Here is a 22,466-nt window from a genome sequence, read left to right as displayed (position 1 = left end):
AAGTAAAGCAATCAAACGTTTTATTCCAGCGCGATCAATTATTGATGTTAATTTAAATAGGGCTGCTTTGTATGGTAAATATACGGGAGAGGCAATCGCAGCAAGTTTGTATCACGGCCATATAGGGATGATCAAACATATTACGACGACATTGCAAAAGGTATGTTTTCAAGGTGTTAAACAGAAGTGTCTGACAATAATAACAGGTGGGGCTGCAAAGTTATTACATGAGATAGATTTTGTAGATATATACAATCCACACTTGAAGGAAAACGGTATAAAGTTTGAGTATGAGATGCGATAATAAAGTGTGCTATTAATTAATCATTTTTGCATTAAGTACTATGATAGAGTAGATACTGAATACTCATAAGAATATCATGATAATTTTCGAATTGAATTTAATGGATGACACTGCCGGCAAAGTCACTTAAGCAGACCTTTTTGGCTGATTTTTCATATTACTTATAAATATATATGAATATATGACAGCAATTAACGGGTATTCTAAAAAATCATGCCCTTAAAATCTTCTTCGTGCACTTAGGCAGGCAGTGCCATAGCTAAAGCGGTATAAAAACGTTCTAATGAATATTTAGATGCAAAAGCAGTGAGAGCATAAAATGTCCTATCCTTTTTAAAAAGATAGTTCCTACTCACAGTAAGTTGTTTTCCAACGTCCTAATTTCGAGCCCTTAGCTCATCATCAGTATTTCTACAACCACATCTCTCGACATGAATTGCAAAAGTGAACCCGCCGATACCCCCGCCAACGAGACGTTCCAATGAGAAACTGGTTTTTTAATGGCGCTCAATTTGAACGTGCGAAAAGCAGGGTAACTACTGTAAGAAATGAATTATAAATTAGTGATTAAAGATAAAAGATAAAAAATTAGAATAATACTTTAATATTATTAAATTATTATAAAAATAATAATAATTAAAATAATTAATTTAATTATTTGGACGTTTAATATTATTTATGTGCATATTTAAAATGGGAGGTAGGTCAAAATTTATTATATTATTAATGCATTTATCTCCATGTTCAATTTTACATTTTTTAATTTTAAATTTCTCAAACCAATCTAGGTCTCTCCCTTTGTTGAAACTATGTAACACTGTTGTTTTTAAATCTGAATTGAAATTATGTTGTGTTTCTTTTAGGTGGTCCTTAAATTCCGAAAATTTGTTCGATTTAGGCAAGTGTTCTTTTATTCTCGTTTTTATTTTTTTACCGTTTTGTCCTATATATTTAATATCACAATCGTTACAATCAAGTTGGTTAACACCGCTTTTTGCCAAGTTGTCTACCTTGTCTTTGGATTTTGTGAGGATGTTTTTAAGTGAACCCGTACTTCTAAAAGCTACTCTAAAACCTTCTTGTTTAAAAATTTTACTAACTTTTTCCGATAATTCACCAATTTATGGCAAACAACGGAAACTTAATTATTCATTTATGGTGGGGTGGCTGATTGTTGATTCTTTTAAAGGTAATTTTTTTATTATTTAAATTAGCAACCTATCAATAAATATTTCTAGATACCCATTGTTTTTTGAAGTGAAAACTTCTTTAGGCGCGCTCAGCACTTTTTTGTGAGTATTGAATGAGACTGAGCCATCACGCTCGAAGATGTAACGCTCATTCGGGTAGAATCGGCTCGAGTCGACTAAGTGTGAAGGTGGCCATTCACGTTCGCTCCAAGCAGTCCAAAGTTCCAAACGGAGCGACGCCGTTCCAAAAACCACGTCAATGGCAAAACTGAACTTTTGTGCCTAGCTGTGCCGAATATTCGACCGGTCCAAACTCCATCGCGCCACTCCAAATATCTAGGAAAACCTGGCGTGGAGGGTGGGGATTTTGGCGCGGTGGCCTGGTCGCGAATGGGAAAACCCTCGTTTTTTTTTTTTGGCGCAGTCTCCGTCTTTCTGTCACTGAGCAAANTGGAGTTGTACGGCTTGGTGCGGTTCCATTTGGAGTGATCGTGAATGGCCACCTTGAGGGAGACAGTCAGTAGAGCGAGAAAGAGAGAGAAATAGAGTCAAAGCGTCACCGCTGTATACGCACTCGGCCGAACTCGGCACTGAATCCGGACTAACACGAATGAGCGTTACATGAGGGAGCATGACGAAGCAGTCGCATTCAGTATCGACGCTAAGTACAGTGCGCTTTACCAATACGTTTCTGAAGCGAAAAGTTTTTCAAAATAATTATTGAATATAATTATTGAGAATAATTAATTATTCTTTGATTGTAATTCATCGTAATAATTTATCATAATACACGTGTAAGAACATATGTTAATATGACAGAATTTGTCGTGTATTTATAAGACATTATATCTATCGTCATTAAAAACAGTGTGTGTTTAAGATTACAAGATAGACACTTGCTGCGTCTCACCAATAAAGAAAATATTTTTTGCGCTCAGATATGTTACATTTCTTAAATGATATATTTCTATATTGGATTTTTCCAAACCTTATTAATGATATGATGCGTCATAATAGTATCAACATTACTCTAGATTATAATCAGCTGACATTCTAGCATTTAGCGTCCCATCGCCCCTCTCTTACTCATTCGATATTTCAGTTTACGCACGAAACTGGTAGGGACAGACGAAGGACCGCACAAAGCAGAGACGGAGAATAGAGTATCGCCTATAAATTGTCAATTCATTGACATTGACATTCCGTCGCTCTAGACAGTGTATCGACAACACGCGTTCAGGTATGTTTTAACATTTTTAAAATATATAATTGTACACGATTGATGCCACATTATATACAATATAACAATTTAAAAAATTGAAATAATTGAAACAAAAAATAAACCGTGTCTGTTTTATAAATATTGAAATATATTGTGTTACAGAAGATGGATGAAAAAAATCAAATTGACGATGACAAATTGAAGCGAAAACGGGAATTGACAAATGCACGCGTTGCAAAATATCGAAAAAAGAAGCAACTTGAATCGCAGCTCCTGAATTCTTCAATGCAGGATGATCCTAGTGAGGAAGTGAGAAACAGGCGGATTCAAGAAAAAATCGCTGAACGGAAGAAAGCAATGGCAAAGGAACGCTCGAGAAGGTATCGTGAAAAGAAACGTCTAAATGCGCTGAAATCTGTTCATCATGTGGTTCATGATTCACAAATTCCAGGACCTTCGCATGCAAATACATCACTTGTATGCAGATATCAAGAAAATACGATTCATGATTCTCAGATTGCCGAAGCATCTACGAAAATTCCTCTTGTTACATGCGAAAATCGAAATACTACAATTCATACTTCTCAGATTGCCGGAACATCCACAAATATGAATATTCCTCTTATTATACGCGATGATTCGAAAAATTTAATACGCATAGGTGAAAATCTTTCGACACCACTAAACGAAGCAAATGAAGCCTTGAATGTCAATGATAATTTAGCACCTTTACAAGTTCAAGTGTGCGCTTCACCTACTCCTGATGTACAATTCAACAGGTCATCGGCGACTTACAGTACCTATGCAAAACACAGCAGTGCCCATATACAATTTCATAAACAGTTCATACAGAATGAATTTGGATACGCTTGTGGAATTTGCGATAGATTATGGTTTAAAGAGGACTTGAAGACTTTAGATGATGATAGTGTAGAGTTCATACGAACATTTCTTCCAGATGTTGATGAACATTCCATTACAGTTTGTTCTACTTGTCGAACTAGCATCCAGAAACAATCGATACCCAAAATGGCTGTACACAATGGTTTTGAGTACCCTACAATTCCCGAAAATTTACAAAATTGTCCATTGGATTTAGTGTCGGAAAGATTGATTTCTCCCAGAATTCCTTTCATGCAAATCAGAAGACTTCGTCATGTTCATGGCCAATATGGAATTTATGGACAAATTATTAATGTTCCCATGGAAGTCAATACGATGGTTAATAAGTTACCGAGAAATATCAATGATGATCATTGTATTTACGTACACATCAAGCGAAAAAAAATACACAAATCTAGTTTTTTACACGGTCTAATTAATAAACGCATTATTAAAGCATGGCTAAAATATTTGGTGAATACTCCACTCTATAGAACATATAATATAACCATAGATGAACAGTTTTTTGATAATAAACATGACGAAGAACTTCCACTGGATGGTTCTAGTGGAAATGATGTCAAAATGGATAATAATGAACTGAATGAAAATGATGGTAATGAACTGGAAGATATCCCGATTGAAGAAAATTTATTAGCACAGCAACAAACAGTAATGTGGAATGACGACCTGTATTTAAGAATAGCTCCAGGAGAAAATAATGTACCTATAAGTTTATTATTTGACGAACATGCTGAAGAATTGTCATTTCCCTCCATTTACCTGGGCCAATTTCGGCAGTTTCGAGAAGGAGTTACTGTTACTCCTTTCATGATGGCAACTAGTGAATTAAGACGATCAGATAGACGTGGAGTAACACCTCATCATTTATTATATGTTGCTATGAAAATAATGAGAATAAGAGTTAGGGATTCTCTTACCGTTGCGTTTAAACACATAGGGAAAAAATCTAATATTACGAAAGAGGAAGTACAAGCTGAGAATTATATTCATAATTGCATTGAAAGCAACCTTGCTTTTTTACGTTCTATACCTAATTCTACTTGGTATTGGTCGGAAAGGAAAAAAGATTTATTTGCAATGATTAGACAATTAGGCAAACCAACCGTATTTTTCACCATAAGTGCTAATGAAATTGGATGGTTAGATTTGCTACAGTTGTTGTACAAACTAAAGACACATGATCACATCACTAAAGAGGAAATATCACGATTACATTACATGGCGAAAAGTACTTTGATTAATGAAGATGCTGTAACTTGCACTATCTACTTTAATAAATTAGTTAATGTTGTTATGAATATTCTTCAATCAAAAACATGTAGTCCATTTGGGAAGTACAGAGTTCGCCACTACTTCAAGCGCATTGAATTTCAACATAGGGGCAGTCCTCATGCTCACATCTTGGCTTGGCTTGATAATACTCCAAAAGATGCTCTTAATGAAGATTATGATAAAGCCATTGATCTTATAAATACTTTAATATCGGTTTCTGCAGCAGAAGCTTCAGGTAATATTAAACTTCAAACGCATAAACATACATTCACATGCTACAAAAAAATTACCGCAAAAAAACCGCAAAAATGTCGATTTGAAGCTCCGTTCATGCCCTGCAAAAAAACAATGATTTTGACTCCGATGAAAAATACAGAGGAAGGGTTTATCAATTATCGAAATCGATACGCTCAGATCAGAGTACGATTAGAGAATGAAGATTTTGAAGACGTGGACAATTTTTACAATTGTAATGGTATAACTTCGGATGAAGATTATTACAATATAATCAGAGCAGGAATTACCAGACCAAAAGTTTTTGTCAAACGTGAACCATTGGAAAAATGGCATAATCCTTTTAATCCATTCATATTTAATATTGTTCAATCTAATACCGACTTTCAATTTATTACAGAGGAATATTCATGTGCAGCTTATGTAGTAGAATACGTTAATAAAACAAATAGAGGAGTAAGTCATTTACAGAGAAAAATAATCGAAACAATGGATGAACATCCAGAATTCGATATTATCGACATAACTAAAAATATTAGTTTGAATATACTAAACCATACTGAAATCACAAGTCAAGAAGCTGCATGGTATTTACTACGAGAGCCCATGTCTAAAACTTCAGTCATCATCGAATATATTCCAACGGTATGGCCAATTGAACGTCAACGTATAAGAAAAACTATGAAGGAGTTATCTGAATTAGATGATGATTGTACTGATGTTTGGAAAGAAAACTGGTTCGATAAGTACGAGAGAAGACCAGAATTTTTAGATAACATTACATTAGCTCAATTTGTATCGAAATACACGGAAAACAGGAAAAAAGAATTTATTGAGAGGCGTGAACCCAAGATAATTCGGTATCGTAATTACGACATGGCCACTGACTTTAACGAATATAAGCGAGAGATGGTGACACTGCACTTACCGTTCCGAAATGAAGAAGAGGAAATATTAGCAGAGATGAAGTTTATTAGAATTTATGATGATAATGAGGATATTATACTGCAGAGGAGAAAAGAATTCGAGTCAGACATTGACATTGATAAAACTATACAAATTTGTAGAGAACTATGCCGTGAAGAAACCCCTATGGATGAAGATGAAATACAAGACGTTGCCAACAGATTTCCTGAAGAAAACCCCTTTCAGCAATTATACAATAATCCGAATTCAGATATAAATAGTGATCTTCAATTAGCCACTTTGAATAAACTTGGTGCAATTGCTAAAAAAAAAGAAAATATTTTGTCTAGTGCAGATTTTTATGCAGCTATGAAGATGGCTAATGAAAAGCAAAGGGCGCTGTTAACACATGTAATCAACAAATTATTTTTAGGTTTTAATAGTTTCTAATTATTTTTTATAGTTAGCAGGTGTTAATGGAAGTTTTAACATACGGTCTATGAGCCAAATGAAACCAGCAGCCTTTTGGGACCATGGATGGGAAGGATCCGCTGGTATCTTTAGTTGTGGGTTTTCTATATACGTATATTTCTATTAGGTGGTTTATTATGGACAATTTTAGGTCTAAAAAGTTCAAGCAACCATCTTTGTTAATTTCCAATGTAAAATTTATATTACGGTGTACAGAAACAATTAGTTGGAGGAATTCTTTGAGATCCTCTAATATTCCTGACCATATGCATAATATCGTTTACATAGCCGTATCTAATATAAAATAATATAAAAAAATATCTAATATAACAATTTAAAAAAAAAAATAGCCGTATCTAATATACTTTGTTTTTTATCAATGATAAATTTAACTTTTGATCGCGTATCATAATTGAATTTGTCCCATTCTACTGGAGACAATAATGAGGCAAGCCTAATGTGTACAATATATTGATAAAAACGTTTTGTATCTCTTTGATAGTACAATTTATGTAATTCATTTTTTGGCATTTACATTGTAAGAGAGTTGAACAGTTCTTAATATTTAATTTAGCAAGAACGAATTTTGGGGTTAGATTTAATTTCAAACATTCGGAATTGAACTAGATTGATTTGTTGATTTTTGAGCATGAAAATCTTAATTTATAATAAAGTTAAAATTATTTGTTTATTAACAGATTTTAAGTAATTTATAAGTGGTAATATTATTGATTGTGTTATAATCCATTGCTGCTTTGACAAGCAAATTAATAGAAATTATGAATGATGGAGTGAGTGCGGTCCAACTAATTAATTCTCTACACCATAATAACGTTACGTTCAAATTGAGCACCATTAAAAAAACCAGCTTCTCATTGGAACGTCGCGTTGGCGGGTTCACTTTTGCAATTCATGTCGAAAGACGTGGTAGTAGAAATCCTTCAATCTGATGATGAGCTAAGGGTTCGAAATCCGGTCGTTTGTAAAACAACTTATTGTGAGTAGGAACTATCTTTTTTTTTTAAGGATTAAAAATAGCCCTTTCCTAGCCCCTACAACGGGAGATCATTTGAATCTCATTTATGATATAATTATAAACTGGTTAATTGTGATTTTCCTTCCTGAGGTCTGAGGGATTTGACCGGTCGTTCTCGGTCAATTCATGGCTGTACTGTATCGTTAATAGCGAAAAGTCTAGCGAGACTAAGCGGACCAGGTCCGATTTGGTCTTTTTAAACAGGCGACAGATTGCAAAAAAATCACAGACTGACAGACAAAGCTTCCACACTGAATATTAAAATGTAAAACATTTACCAGAGGGTTGGGGAACGTTATCTATCTCTATTAATTGACCATTTAAACGAAAGACCGGGGTTGAAAATAAAAGTATACAATACTGAGTTTGTTTATACTTTATAACTTACTTACTTTTAATTTTTTTTTAACAAACGGATTTTTATATTTACCATCACATGTTATTTACGTTTTGTTCCAATTTTTTTCTATCATTGCAAAGTTGCATTTTTGTTGTTTAATAAAAGTATTTATTATTTTTAAAAAAAGTTCCCGTTTACAGTGAGTGGAGTGAACCCGCGCAATCCGAGATTTTCAAATTATTCAGCTTTTTATAATTCATTTGGGATATTGTAAGTCCAATTTGAAATTGAATTTTATCCAATTAGCCCTTTATATTAATTATCCACCGTTGTTACCGTAGTTTGAAGCACAGGGGAAATTATAATAAAAGAAATAATTTTGAATTGATAACTCGGTATTATCATGACTATCTTGATCGTCGATAGAGATTCTTGTCCTCATATTTTTTCACCCAAACTTAAAAAAATCACTCAAAAAATGAGTTTTTATGCAAAAAAAGTTTTTTTTTTTTTAATTGTTTTATATATCCTGGAGAAAATGAGTTTGTATTGAGTTTTATCAAAAAGGACGGCACAATCGATTGCAAACTGGAACCCGCCAGAGCTAGTAGGAACAGAACCAGCCTTTGGCCAACGGTCTCCACTTTTAGGGTTTCAGCAAGTTTCGTTGAATTTCGTATATAATTTACCCTATTTTTAAGGTAATTTTGACTTCTTATCGTTTATTATTTGCCAACTCCCGTTAGTGGTTTAACCTGTATAAACTGAATTCTTTATGATCCTGATTATAGCACACTGATTCTACTAACGACTGTTTTAATAAAAGAGCTTGTTTGACGAGCAATCTGCCACTTGTTGAACATTTTTGTCATTGTGAGAGGTCATGGCACATCATGTATGATTTTTAAGTTATATCTTACAATATAGTTGTTCAAAATTTCAAGTATTGGGAAGCTTCACTCTGATTCTTTTGGATTGAACCATCAGGCGAATCGGTCGATCTTTGTTGAAGAACCCTGTCGTACAACACACATACACAGATTTGAAAATTTCCTATTTTAATAAAAGAGCGAGTTTTATCAACGATCTGCCACTTGAACATTTGTTGACATTGTGAGAGGTCGTGGCCCATCATGTATGATTTTTAAATTCTACCTTACAATATAGTTGTCCAAAATTTCAAGTACAGGGAAGCTTAACTCTGATTCTTTTGGTTTGAACCATCAGTCGATCTTTGTTGAAGAACCCTGTTGTATAACACACAAAAACCGATTTGACAATTTCCTATTTTAATAAGAGTTGAGTTTTATCGAATAATCTTGTTGAACATTGGTTGACATTGTGAGAGGTCATGGCACATCATGTATGATTTTTAAGTTATATCTCACAATACAGATGTTCAAAATTTCAAGTATGGGAGAAGCTGAACTCTGACTCTTTTAGATTGAACCATCAGGCGAATTGGTCGATCTTTGTTGAAGAACCCTGTCGTATAACACACATACACTTTTTTGATAATCTCCTATTTTAATAAAAGTGCAAGTTTTATCGACAATCTGCCACTTTTTGAACATTAGTTGACATTGTGAGAGGACGTGATACACCATGTATTATATTTTGGTGGATATGTTACAATACAGATGTCTCAAAGTTCAAAATTTCATGTATGCTGGAATGTAACTCAGTTTCTTTAGTATCGAACCATTTGATCCATCGTGTCTAATCTTCATTGAAACACCCAGATATGTTACAATACAGATGTCTCAAAGTGCTCCTAGTTTTCGTTATTATAGACATAAAAAACCTTCGTGAACTGTCTTTTAAATGTGTGTTTTCCCCTAGGAAAGTAGTGTTGATAGCTTTGTATAATGAATGAAATTGTGTGCCCTCTCCTCCAAATGAGGAGGCCCTGTTTGAACTTGTTTAAATCTATGAAGTTAATTACGTGTATGCTATTTTTTTTTGTTGATATAATTTCATGATATATCCATTTTACATATTTGTTTAACTAACGAATTTTGCCAAAGTATTGTTTTTTTACATTATCTATATTAATTTCTTCCTAAGACATTCCTGGGTGAATTATAAAACATGTCTAACGTTTCTGTTAATATTCACTGTAAATCACCCAAGCGTTGAAGATAACCAGAATAAAGGTCGAAACGTTGGCAAAAAAAAGTTAACCTTACAGCAACAAAATTATGTCCAGGCTCTCCCCTCCGTGTTATCCACACTTGGGACATTATTAAATTCATAAGTTCTCTGAATAATCATTCCTCGGAAAGTCCCATTATAAATAGTGATCTTGCCTCAAAATCAAACGAATTTGTTTTGTAAGAAAAGTTATAAAACTATAAGATCAGAGAGATGCTTCTATATTGTTTCAATAAGAAAAAATATATATGACAAAACATCAAGCTGTTTTAAAAATAAAACAAAGCATAAACTTTTGCTTTCAAGCAAATAAATAACAATAATGGGATATGAAAACGGTAACAATACTTGCCTTAAGGGCAAACTTAAAATAATCAACTTTGATTGTAAAAAAATAATAAAAAAGCCAAAACCAATTATTTATTTATTTTTTTAATTTATAAACAGTTTACCTTCTCAATGCCTAGGCTAGACTGAACTATCTCCTTGTTCTTCTGCCACTAACATGGAGGGCAAGCCTGGGCATACTTTTGTTGTTTTAATCTAAATCACTTCATTCCGTCTGCTCCTTAATACTTCAACAAATTATTAAACAACAGTTGCTAAAAAATACACATTGTAAAGATGTCAGTCTGTGCCAGTGGTTCTGAATCTACAGAGACTTACAAAACTTCAAGAGCTGTTGAGAAATCATCGTCAAAGCCATGTTTCTAAGACAATTGTGTCTTGATAAAACAGCGTCGGCGACAAAAGCCCAGTGAACATGAAAGTCAGAGATTGCCGTTTATCCCTACGCCTTATCCATTGTTCCTGCCAAATTCAGCGAACTTGACAAAACTATTATTACTCGTAATTGAATATTAGCTAAAATAAATATTATGTGCCGTTCAGTATCTGCTTTATGTTATAATAAATGTGTGCCACAATACAGCCCCACACGATTTTATAATTGAGAATAATATGCAAAAGTATTGTACAATGGTTTGACTCCTCCACAACAGAGTTCAAAACCAGTTGGATTAAACACTCCTGTATGACGGGAATTACTTTTTTCACTAAAAATTTTGTTTTTAAATATTTAGATGGATTCAGTAAAGGTTGCTGTACGAATCAGGCCACTTGTAAAATCGGAAAGTGAAAGTGGCTGTCGCTCTTGCATTGAGAGGATTCCCAATGAACCTCAGGTAAATATTTTTAATCTGATAATTCAGCAATTGTATATTAATGCGTAGTAAATCCAATATATTAGATCTCAATTGGAAAAGCTAGTCAGATGTTCACGTTTAATTATGTCTTCGATGAGTTTGAGGGACAAAGCAAGGTCTACAATTGCGCAGTGAAGCATCTTATTGAAAATCTATTCAAAGGTACTTACTTTTTTTAAAATATTTTTAATATCCAGCTGTTAACTAGGTTCTAAAGGATATTTGATTTATTAGGTTATAATTTGACTATCCTCGCATATGGTCAAACAGGTTCTGGCAAAACATACACTATGGGTACAAATTATTCTGGAGATATCGAGCTGGGCGTAATTCCTAGAGCGGTTTATGATATCTTTGATACAATTGAAACTAAGACTGATTATTCGTATAGAGTGACTTGCTCATTTTTAGAAGTAAGCAGACGGATTTTTCAACTGTTTTATTTTTGTGATGTAAAAAAATTGTTATTTGCGTAGTTGTATAATGAAAGTCTCTATGATTTGCTGACTAACAAACCACGTGAGCAAAGCGTGGTCGATATGCGGGAGCAGCATAACGGCGTTTGCATTCCTGGTCTGACAGAAGTGGAGGTCCATTCGCCCGCCGAAGCCCTCAGCCGGCTTCAAGAAGTAATTTTATTTTGATGCGATAAAAAAATACTCCCAAATCTTCTATTAATTTTAAGCTTTGTCAAGGGTTCTCAAGGTAGAGTGGTAGGAGCAACTGCCATGAACGCCCAGTCATCACGATCCCATGCCATATTCACATTTAATATTAGAATAACCAACAAGCAAAACCCGTAAGATCTGTTTCATATTTCAAAGTTTTCCAGTATTATTTTGCATGACGGTTTTTACAGGAAGGAAGTGATGACATCTAAGTTCCATTTAGTGGATTTGGCCGGATCAGAAAGGTCGAAAAAAACTGGTGCCACAGGCGATAGGTTCAAAGAAGGGGTCAACATTAACAAAGGGCTCATGGTACTCGGCAATGTGATATCGCAACTCTGTGATGGAACCAATAGCTTCATCAATTATAGAGACAGCAAGCTCACTCGTCTCCTTCAAGGTTCTTAAAAAATCTTGATTAATAAATCATAAAAATTTCATAAAATTCCTTTGAAACAATTCATTCTGAATACATTTTTTAACAAATTCTTTTTTCTTTTTTTTTAGATTCACTTGGTGGAAACTCTGTGACGCTTATGATAGCATGTGTGAGTCCAGCGGATTACAACCAAGATGAGTCATTCAGCACCCTTCGGTATGCAGACAGGGCAAAGAAGATCAAGAACAAACCTGTAGTGAACCAGGACCCGCAGAGTGCAGAAATATCCAAGCTCAAGAAAGAAGTAAACTTTTTTTTTCTCTCTCGCTCTATAAAAGGCAATGAGTTTTTAACCATTTGTTTGTAGTTGGAAGACATGAGGCTGAAATTTATTGAAGGAGGTGGTGTCAGTTATGAGTGTCCTCCAAGTCACAAACAGTTGGAACAGAAGTTGGAGGATGCTCAGACTCGCATCAAAGAGCTTCTTAAAACTTTAACCGAGTATATGTCTCAAAGCTCCAATTTATTGGAGCGAGCTTTTATGGTATGTTTTCCACCAAAATTGGATTATTTCAACACAAGGTTTTCAATTTTATTTTTTAATCAAAAAAATTTACAGGCAGAGAAATTAGAAGAGACAATGAAAGAGAAGTTCTCCCAATTAACCCACCTGTCTGAATCGATCAACGCGGACTCAGGTGACATCGACAAGAACAAGATTCTGCAAGACATCAAAACCAAAATTCTTGAAGTTCAGGTAGAAGTCCTTGGTTTTTTCAATTATATTCAGTCCCTGAAGAACTCCTAAGAACCCTGCATGTTTCCTCAAAAATCCTTGCAGATTGCATGAAAGACGTAAACCTTTTCCAAAAGTCCTTTTTTTATTTTCTTTATACCTTCACCTTTTTTTACTTTTTTCCTAGGTGCAGAGACTCCAGTGCGAGAAGGAGATGCTCAGTCATGAAAAGCTGTCAGGAAATAATAAGAGCCCATTCGAAGAGGATGAACTCAATACACCAATAAGGCACGAACACATTCTATACCAGGCAAAGATTAACAAAGAAATTTATGTAAGTGTGAATTTATTTATTTAAAGTAATTTTTAAATAGCTCTTAGTTCGACAAGTATTTTTTTCTCTCTCTCTCTCAGCAAATCACAAAGAATCTTGTCTGGAAAGAAGAGCTAATGGCAAAATTGTCCGAAAATGTAAATGGACTCGGTGTCATTGAGGGCATTTCTCAAAAGGAAGTCGATGATCTCAAAAAGCAAGTCGAATCCTTGCAGTCTGAAAAAGAAGAGCTGCTTAGCCAGATCAACAAGGCTGCAGTAAATTCGGCGAACAATGCCAGCAAGTAAGAAATTTGTCGACTAAAATTATAAGATTTCAGGCTTATTTGAACTTTGACTTTATATGTATTGATAATTTTATAGAGTTGCTGAACAGAGAAGGAAAAGGCTCCATGAACTTGAGCAACAGAAGACAACACTTCTTAAAAAGATTTCAGAACAAGAAAAGATAATTAAAATGAAGCAGAATTCTGATGAAAAAATGAAAGCTTTACAGGCTGATATCATGGTAAAATATTAATTTTCAAATTGTAACATTCGGTAAGCTCATTTAACTAATTTTTCTTGAATTTGCTTGTAGTCGATGAAACAACTCAAAGTAAAACTGATACAGCAGATGAAGAGTGAAAATGAAAAGTTCAGAACGTGGAAGGTAGAGAAAGATCGGGAAATGTGCCTGCTTCGTTCCCAGAATGTTAAACGGCAGAACCAGCTGAAAAAGATGGAACAACAGCACTCTCTTCAGCAAAACGTACTGAAGCGTAAGCTCGAAGCTGCCGCAGCTGCCAACAAGAGAATCATGGCTGTCCTGGACAGGCAGAAGCAGGCCAAGATGAGAAAGCTGAAGGGCCCTGCCTCTGAGAGGATAAAAGAAAAGATGCAGGAGGAGCTCGAGCTGCTTGAGTCCGAATACCAAGCCCAGAGGTCACTCGATTCTCTAATCCAAGATCGAGCCTCTCTATCAAAAGAATTAACCATAGTCAAAGTACTTAAAATATATATATTTATTTATTTGTAATTGATACAAAGTAAACCTGTTTATTATTTAATGTTTTTAGGAAAGCCTGCAGGATAATTCTATATCCCAGGAAGAAAAAGAAAAACTAGCAAGGGACATGAAGCAAATTGAAGAAGGCATCGCCAACAGGAGTGCTGAAATTTCTGACCTTCAGCAAAAGCTTCTTGATATCCATCATGGTAATATATTGTTAATACTTTTATTTTAACTTTTCACATTATTGTTACTATTATTTTTCTTCTTCTTTTTTTTTTCTTTAGAAGATCGGCCTAAAGGAAACTGGGATATGCTGCAATCCATGGGCGATGCAAAGTTTGCCGTTTCGTACCTGTTCAACCTTGTGTCTGAAAAAATAAAAGAAAATTTAAATACTGCACAGTCCGTTTCAGAGCTCAAGGTCTTTTGGCAGCTTTTCACATTTTATTATCCTTTTGTGGTTGTTTTTTTTGTTTGTTTTTTTTAATATTTTTTTTTCCTAATAGGAACAACAACATGAATACGTCAACCAGCTTGATCTCTACTCTCAAAAGATGGAAATAATTGCTGCCAATCACAAAGTGGAATTGGAAAATTTGGAAAAAGAATGTGAGGAAAAAGTAAGTCAAAAAATTTTATATATTAAAAAAAAAAACATGTTCTAACATTTTTTCTTTCTTGTAGGTCTACATCTTGTTGAAGCGCATTCAAGAGCCAAATCTGAACGAGTCTGAAGAGATGGTTCAATACAAGAATATCAAGTATGAAGAACTCGAGAAAATCGGGATGCTCAGGAACAGAATCAAGGAACTGGAGGAAGAAGTAGACACCTTGAACAAAGCACTCGTCGTGTGCAAACCTGTACGTGTATATTATTTTTTAAAAATATCATTTTTTTCTGAATCAAAAGCGATTAATAAGTGGATATCAGAAATAGATATTTGTAGATATGGTTTTTACATAATTAAACTAAATTTTAAATGTAGCAAAATAGTTTTAATAAATACATAAGGCAGTTTGCTTTTTATTATTATTAATTATAAGGATTGTTCAATGATTGAAAAATATCAATTTTTTTGTTTATTTAGCCATCTACGCATATGGAAGCTTTTGAAAACTTTTTGGAACAAAAAGATACAACCTTCACTGCATCAAAGGTACTCTTTCTAAGATCAATTATTGCATGTGCATGATGAAAAAAACTGCATGTAGACCAAAAAAAATTTTTGGAAATTTATTTTTAATTTATTAAAAATAAAAAAATTTCATTGCAACGTTTTTAAAGCTCTGACTGGCTTCCTCTTTTGCACCAGGAGATTGGTTTAACAGATTTGTCACTGATGATGCTGAAAAGGAGGCTCGAGAATAAATTTGTGATATGAGTATTCTAAAGAAGTTTCCGTCTAAAAATTTCATTGTTTAAAGGGAATTTTTTTGTCTGCTATGTTGAACTCAAAACCTCATTTGAAATTACGTTATTGTGGACCATAATCGATTATTAATTGACAAAAATTTGTCACATTTTCACTAAATTTTGTTTATCACTAGTAAAATACTCAAAAGATATTCTAAGAGTATAAAATCCCATCTTCTTGATAGTATTCCATTGATATGGGTCGTTTTGATAAAAAATATAGCAAGAACCCTTTCAGGACAGGTAGTGATATCCCGGTCTTGCTTCTTCCTGTGAGATGCTGAGAGTCATGCTCACCTCTCCCTCTACACAGGTACTGTGAACATGGCATCACACTCTTCTCCCTTCACTATTAGACTGAAATTCAAAGAAGCAGTGTTTTACTTAAAACGGCAAACAACTGTGCTAGAAATAATTTACAGTACACTGTTTCTTTGAGCTTTAGTCTAAAAACATCATGTGATATCACGCTCACTTAGTACCTTGGGGACCAAAGGGTGCTGACCGACCTGAAAGGGTTAAACCAAGTAGGGTAAGTTTTATGAAGTCACTATTTAAAAAACGTTGAATTTTTAAACGTAATGATTTCTTTTTTGGCTAATATTAATTACATACTTTCTGAAATATTCTTAAAAAAGAAATAATTTGTAGGTTTATGGTTGATTATGTCGATTGTAATTTTAAAAACAATTTCTGGCTGTTGTTTTTTTTTTTCCTTTTCTTTTCTTTTGTTATGTCAATCTGTGGTTGTTGCATTCAGTTCATACGTTCTAAAATTTCTACAAGAAAATTGTTGTAAGTATATAATATATAGTAAATATAAATAACAAATTGGATCAATTTCATGTTTTGGATTGAAGAAGTAAACATTTAAATCAGTTTCTCCATTTTTCCATTCTCCATGTCAATCCGAATAAGAGGTTTGCCGAAGATGACCAAATGCTAAATGTGTCTGAATTAACAAAAATCGGTTATGGTAGGCAGACCAGGATATATGTTAAGTTTATCACCCCGCAAATCACAGGAGGAAACTCACATAGTTTGAAAAGTCCATTAGTAAATTCATTTCTTCGTGTATTTGTTTTAAATTAACAAAGCAAAACAACTAAAAATACACTTCTTATCGAGTAAAATAAATTTTCGCTTATTTACTGTTATTTGTATGAATATCAACTGCACCTGTCTTCATTTACAAGTTGACGATTAGTAATTCTTTTTTAACTTTAGTTTTGAAGGTTTTCCAATAAAGGATTCAGTCCTGTTACATCAAATGGCTGATAGATTTAATTCTTTCAGACAAGGAAAGTACAAAATTTATGATTGATAATTGATTCAGTCAGTTGTAATGCACATCCGGTCTGAAAATAACGCATATTGGTTAAACTAAGGCGATGATTATTATTATTTTATTGTTTTTAATTTTTTTTTTTAACAAGAATAATTTCATTTGTTGCATTTATTTTAACTCATAATCATTTGTAGGCTGGGCAGGGCACGAGAAACAGCAAAAAGAAAACACAGACGTTCACCTTCGAATTGGCCGATGAAGAGAGGTTGAGGACATTTGACGATTCGGTTGAGATAGAGAATGACGACCCCAACAACGATCCAGACTGGGTTCACACACCCCTCTACAAGAGACTGCAGTCCCTTAAGGTAAATCGTCTTTATATAATCCAGTTCCTCTGTTCGAAATGCGTTAGAACTGAGTAACTAGCGTTCCGTTTAGAAGCTCCTGCAAAACCGTTAGGTGACTTACATTCTAAGAAAAATGCATCTTATGAAAAACCCTTCTGAAATCAATGTTGAGACGTCCATCTTTGTTTTAAATTAAAAAAAATTTTTTTTTTTTTTTGCTTTTTTTTACAATAGGCATCGAAGAGAAGGTGTAACAGCAAAAATAAGACAAACCCGCAATGCTCTTGCCAAGAAGAATGCTCTCCTAAATCCTGCCCTTGTAAACAGGATGACCTAGACTGCAATGAAAACTGTTCATGCGAGTCTGCCTGTAAATTACAAGTAAGGGTTGACATTTTATTTAACCAATTACACATTAAATCTCATTTTAATTTGATGTTCATGTTTTATTGTACTAACAGTATTGTGAAGTCCCAATTATCTAAACATGTTCAGCAGTCGGAATGTTGTAGTTTCTAAAATAAATGTTATTGACTGGCCAAAATGATTTTTAAAAAAGACCAAACTACACTTTTCTGCTTGTCCAGCTTATTAAGAAAAACTTACAGCTTAATTTTTTTCTCTAGTGTTTCATTCTTTAAGTGGGGGGGGTTCAACCAATTCTCAGATAATTTTTTCTAATATTGTCGTTCTTTCTTTAAAATCTTAAGAACTAAAACAGGGAACACATTTACCTGACGCAACGACCGCGACGTGACCCAACACAAATCCAATGTCCAATTTTCCATAAGATTGCATACCCCCTTGCACATCTAATTGTTGCAACTCAATGCTACCCTATTCTACGTTACACGGCACAACCAAATTCCCCAATGTTCAGATTTTCATCGAGCACAGTCAAAGAAAAAAGAATATTTTTTGTAGTTTATTTCAAACTCTATGTATGTAACTATGTATGTTATATTAATTACAACATCCTTATCTTAATGTAAACCAAATTTAACGAGATCAAAAATTCACGAGTTTTTATAAAAATTATTTAATTGTGATGGTTTGCAGAAAATTTATGAACACACCAGAATTAACTTTTGTTGATGGAATGAATTTAACTAACAATTTATTTAGCAAAAGAGTTGTTGCAATTATGACACTGGTTTGTGATGCACACTGTGTTGTCTGTGGCGTGTGTTTGACATTGAATAGATGTGCACACTCTAATAAAACAAGACAAGGCTAGCTTGTCCAATCACAACATAATGGGACTTTTATCCACGGCTTTCTTGTAAACATTTTGATATAAAGTTTAATGCATTTATTGTGGTACTGATTTGTAAAGACTGCCGAGATGCAGAATTTTTTTTTTCTCCAAAAGTTATAAAAATTTCCAAAAGGTCAAATTTTACAAACCGTCTTCACAGTAATAACAAAGCGATACTAAAGGTCTGTGACACTGATTTGATTCCAAAATCACCCCCAGCACACAAGCTTCTTCTAAAGCAGAGGTTATCTAGAAGAGATGTATTGTTCTAGAATGATGTCTTTATGTATGGAAGTGTTTAGAGCATCGCTCCAGAATGATGTTTTAATTAGATAATTATTATTATTACTTTGTAATTAATTTTTTTTTGGGGGGGGGATTTTGTTTTGCATGCTGTTGAAAATTCTGCCCTCTAATTATCATTTTTTCTCTCAAGGCCTTAATAAAAAAAAGTGCTCAACAAAATTTTCAGTTTTTGTAATTTTGTTTTTGTTAATTAAAAAAATAAATAAAAAGCAATTCAAAATATTCAACAAAAACAAAAATGGAACATAAAGGTCGCAGGTCACATAAAGGAACACAAAACGTCACTTTTCACTTTTGATTTTCAACATTTTGATCATGCTTCTTGTGATGATCATCATTTCATCATCAGCATCATTTCGTTGAAGCCATACTGTGATTTATTCATTTGTAGATGCGATTCTGATCTATGTAATGATACCCAAAATAATTCTAATTAATAAAGAAATTTAAAAAAAATTAGTACTTATAAAACTCAAAATAGCAAATTATTTATACCAGACAATGCACAAAATAATCTAGTTTAATAAAGTCATTTTTAAACAATTAAAACTTTTGTTGAAAATTAAAAAAATTAGCACTTGTGCAGAGCTCAAAATTGCAGATCATGTACACATGATGCAGAAAAAATTCAAGTTTAATATATTTAAAAAAAAAAAAGACCAAAGGTTGGACCCCCTTAACATTTTGAATATGAGGAGGCTGAGCGTTGTCAACCCTCTGGGGCAACTTTTATTTATTTATTTCATTGTTAAATAACTTGTTAAATAAATAATTGTATAACAATAATTTTTGCACTGTATCTGTTGTATAAATTAACGTTTTTGGGTGGGTCTCTTATGAGATACGCTGCCACAGGCGATAGCCAAATTTGGTGCAACCCATACAAGTACAACCCATACTTAGTTTCAAATTTCATAAAACCCTTTTGGGTTTTTAATTGTTACCATTATTTTGCTTCTAATTCTCTTTTTTTAATGCAGCAACTTCGAAAATTATTTGTTTTGTCATTATTAGAGGCAGTACGACTGAAATTATATTTAAAATAAATATAATGATTTACAATAAATAATTTGAAATATTTTCATAAAAAAAATGATTATAAACATTAACAGTCCAATTTTTCTGCCACCCAGTGCTTAATTCACAAAATTTAATTTATTCCCCCTCTTCATCATGTAGTTCCCATTAACTATGATTAATTCCCCATTCCCATTCGTGGGGCAGATCGGCGCTCGTGGCTCCTTATTTTGTGACGGCTGGGTGGCAGATTGATCTGACTTTAGGAGTGAGTCACTGGTGCCTGGACACTTGACTCTTCCTCACTCAAGCCCTGTGCGGGGGGGAATTGAATGCAAGAGTAGGGATGGTTTTGTTCTCCTGGCGCCTGGCCGGGCTGTTCCTGGGGTCAGTAGGCACTTCTATCGCCACTCTACTCCATTCTTTGAATAATAGACATGGCAGAAATGACCCCAAGGTCACAGTCTTTATTAAAAAAAGAAAAAAAATTATTTGTAAGTAATGTCTGGAAGAAGTGAAAGGCCAACTTTCTGTACAATTTCAGCCATTTACAATATGCTCCAAATATCAATTTTTTACCTTCTCCTTTGTATATAAGAATCCATTTTCAACAATTAGCAAAAATAAATTTAAATAAAAAACCTGAAAAATAGAAATACACTTTTGTATATTTACCATCCTTTATTTATAATAAATAAATGAAGAAAACACAAAATTGTAAAACTTTTTGTAGTTTTTTCTTTACAAAACCTTGAAAATGACAAAAATGTTTTAGCCCTTAACAGCTGTCTATCCGTCAGTTCTGTAATTAATCAATCTTACCTTTCACTTTTTTTTGTAAACACTGATTCAAAGTTGAATACACAAATATGTGGAAAGAAAATAATATAGAGACACCCGCTGCCCTGTATGGATTAATATAAATGTAGATCTAAACATCTGTGTATTCCATTTGTGTATTCAACTTTGCATCAGTGTTTCAATTTATACTAGGCAGACACCACTGTTATTTGCTTGTCAGTTCTGAATTTATTAAAATTTGTTCTCTGTTTTGCAGGAAAAGTCAAATTTAGAAGTCAGCTCAACAAAAAAACAGAGGTATGGTTAAAACCACTATCTTATAAAATCAATTTTAACTTTTTTTCTTTTATTTTTTTCTAGGTTAATGGAACCTTTAACGAGCATAAGGGCGAGAAGGGACGACTACTTTTTATAGACTCCGCAGTCATATGATTATTTGTAAATAGTTTCTTCTGTTTTTACATTCTGGTAAAAACCAAGACCTTTAACCCCCCCTGAAATTCGTTGGAATTGCACGTTTTATTGTTTGACTAATTATTCTTTTTTTATATTTTATAGTTGGACATTATAATAAATTTTATATAGTAACCTAAAGTTTTTATCCTTTAATTGTACATTGATTTTAGACCTATTTTTTATTTATTTTAAAGTTGTTACTCATGTACGATTGTATCATTTTCTTAATGTTGAACAATAATGGGTAAGGGAAAAAAAGTTATATACCCGTTACCTTTTGGGCAGAACTTTACATTTCATTCTTAAAATTGTGTAAATAAATGTCCTCGCCAATTGGCTTTTCTTTAAATAAATATGTTAGCATTACAAAACAGGTAAATTTCATTTCTTCCCTAGAAGTGAGAATTCTTTGAGAAAGTGTAAAAAAGACTCAACAGAGCTGGAATCGCAGAGGGAGTTATGACCATCCAACAGAGGTCTCTTAATTTGTAATAAATCAAATAATTTAGACAACTAATTAGTTTTTTTTAAACAGAATTAAGCTATTTGGAGGACTGAATTTGAAGAAGGCAGTTTTGATGTTAAGGTAAAATTAGCCAAGTTTACTTTTCATTTAGAACTATTTTTTCAAGAAGGAGCTATGCCACTGAAAAATGTTCTGCTACTGAGAAAACTAAGATGCTTTACTGTTGATAATTACCATAGACCAGATTTGTGCGTGTAACGGTAGAAAGAAGATTTTTAAACGAAGATGCTTCCATATACTGAAACAAAAAATATTAGTTAAAAATTTGACAATTTGGATTTGTTTTAATCAACCTTTAAAACACTTAAAAATATAAATTAAACACAAAAAAAAACATGTTTTGGTTGGATTAACTAAGGGTGATTTTTTTTCCTATGTCTAGTGAGAGAGAAGAGAAACGAAGAGAGGAAGGAAGAAAGAAAGAGAGAGAGAACAGAAACAAAGAGGGAGAACAGAAAAGAAGAGAGGAAGAAATAAAGAGAGAGAGGGGAGAAGAGAAACGAAGAGAGGAAGGAAGAAAGAGCAAGAGATTTATAAATGTACATACATACTGCCACAGCGAGGTTGGAGGTACCAACAGCTACATAGGTCATTTCAATCTCCAACGCAAAACATTTCCTAAAGCCAAACCCATTCACTCTCTCACTCACTATTAAATACATTCTTTTTTATTTACATACCATTCACTCAGGATGGTGGC

General features: G+C 33.5%; 1 protein-coding gene across 5 annotated transcripts; it reads left to right on the top strand.

Moving 5' to 3' along the window:
• The first annotated feature begins 2,005 nt into the window (after positions 1–2,005).
• Positions 2,006–21,603, top strand: LOC106661425 (chromosome-associated kinesin KIF4-like). 5 transcript variants are annotated; one of them, XM_024229698.1, is made up of 24 exons: positions 2,006–2,734; positions 2,879–6,445; positions 11,118–11,219; positions 11,285–11,402; positions 11,475–11,653; positions 11,717–11,869; positions 11,936–12,039; positions 12,100–12,308; positions 12,416–12,591; positions 12,655–12,831; positions 12,907–13,044; positions 13,211–13,357; positions 13,438–13,640; positions 13,720–13,864; positions 13,937–14,341; positions 14,415–14,553; positions 14,635–14,771; positions 14,857–14,970; positions 15,035–15,211; positions 15,439–15,507; positions 17,247–17,420; positions 17,637–17,783; positions 21,041–21,081; positions 21,145–21,603. In XM_024229698.1, the coding sequence occupies exons 2-24, from the start codon at positions 2,882–2,884 to the stop codon at positions 21,197–21,199; spliced, it is 6,873 nt and encodes a 2,290-aa protein (XP_024085466.1). In that variant the 5' UTR covers positions 2,006–2,734; positions 2,879–2,881; the 3' UTR covers positions 21,200–21,603. The 5 variants fall into 5 exon arrangements, with proteins under 5 accessions (XP_024085466.1, XP_024085473.1, XP_024085470.1 ...); XM_024229702.1 differs by lacking the exon at positions 2,006–2,734 and having other exon boundaries at positions 3,011–3,096; positions 3,168–6,445; XM_024229703.1 differs by lacking the exon at positions 2,006–2,734 and adding an exon at positions 6,498–6,600 and having other exon boundaries at positions 6,147–6,445.
• Positions 21,604–22,466: the final 863 nt, after the last annotated feature.

The sequence above is a fragment of the Cimex lectularius genome, unplaced genomic scaffold, assembly GCF_000648675.2.
Source record: "Cimex lectularius strain Harlan isolate CLEC.00 unplaced genomic scaffold, Clec_2.1 scaffold20, whole genome shotgun sequence".
Classification (NCBI taxonomy): Eukaryota; Metazoa; Arthropoda; class Insecta; order Hemiptera; family Cimicidae; genus Cimex; species Cimex lectularius.
This window is presented reverse-complemented; position numbering and strand designations above follow the sequence as displayed.

Excerpts from the sequence above, each read along its gene's own strand:
- LOC106661425 (XM_024229698.1), top strand. The coding sequence starts at position 2,882 with ATGGATGAAAAAAATCAAATTGACGATGACAAATTGAAGCGAAAACGG. Across the intron at positions 17,784-21,040 it reads AGTCTGCCTGTAAATTACAA|GAAAAGTCAAATTTAGAAGT; the intron begins GTAAGGGTTGAC and ends TCTGTTTTGCAG. Across the intron at positions 21,082-21,144 it reads AGCTCAACAAAAAAACAGAG|GTTAATGGAACCTTTAACGA; the intron begins GTATGGTTAAAA and ends ATTTTTTTCTAG.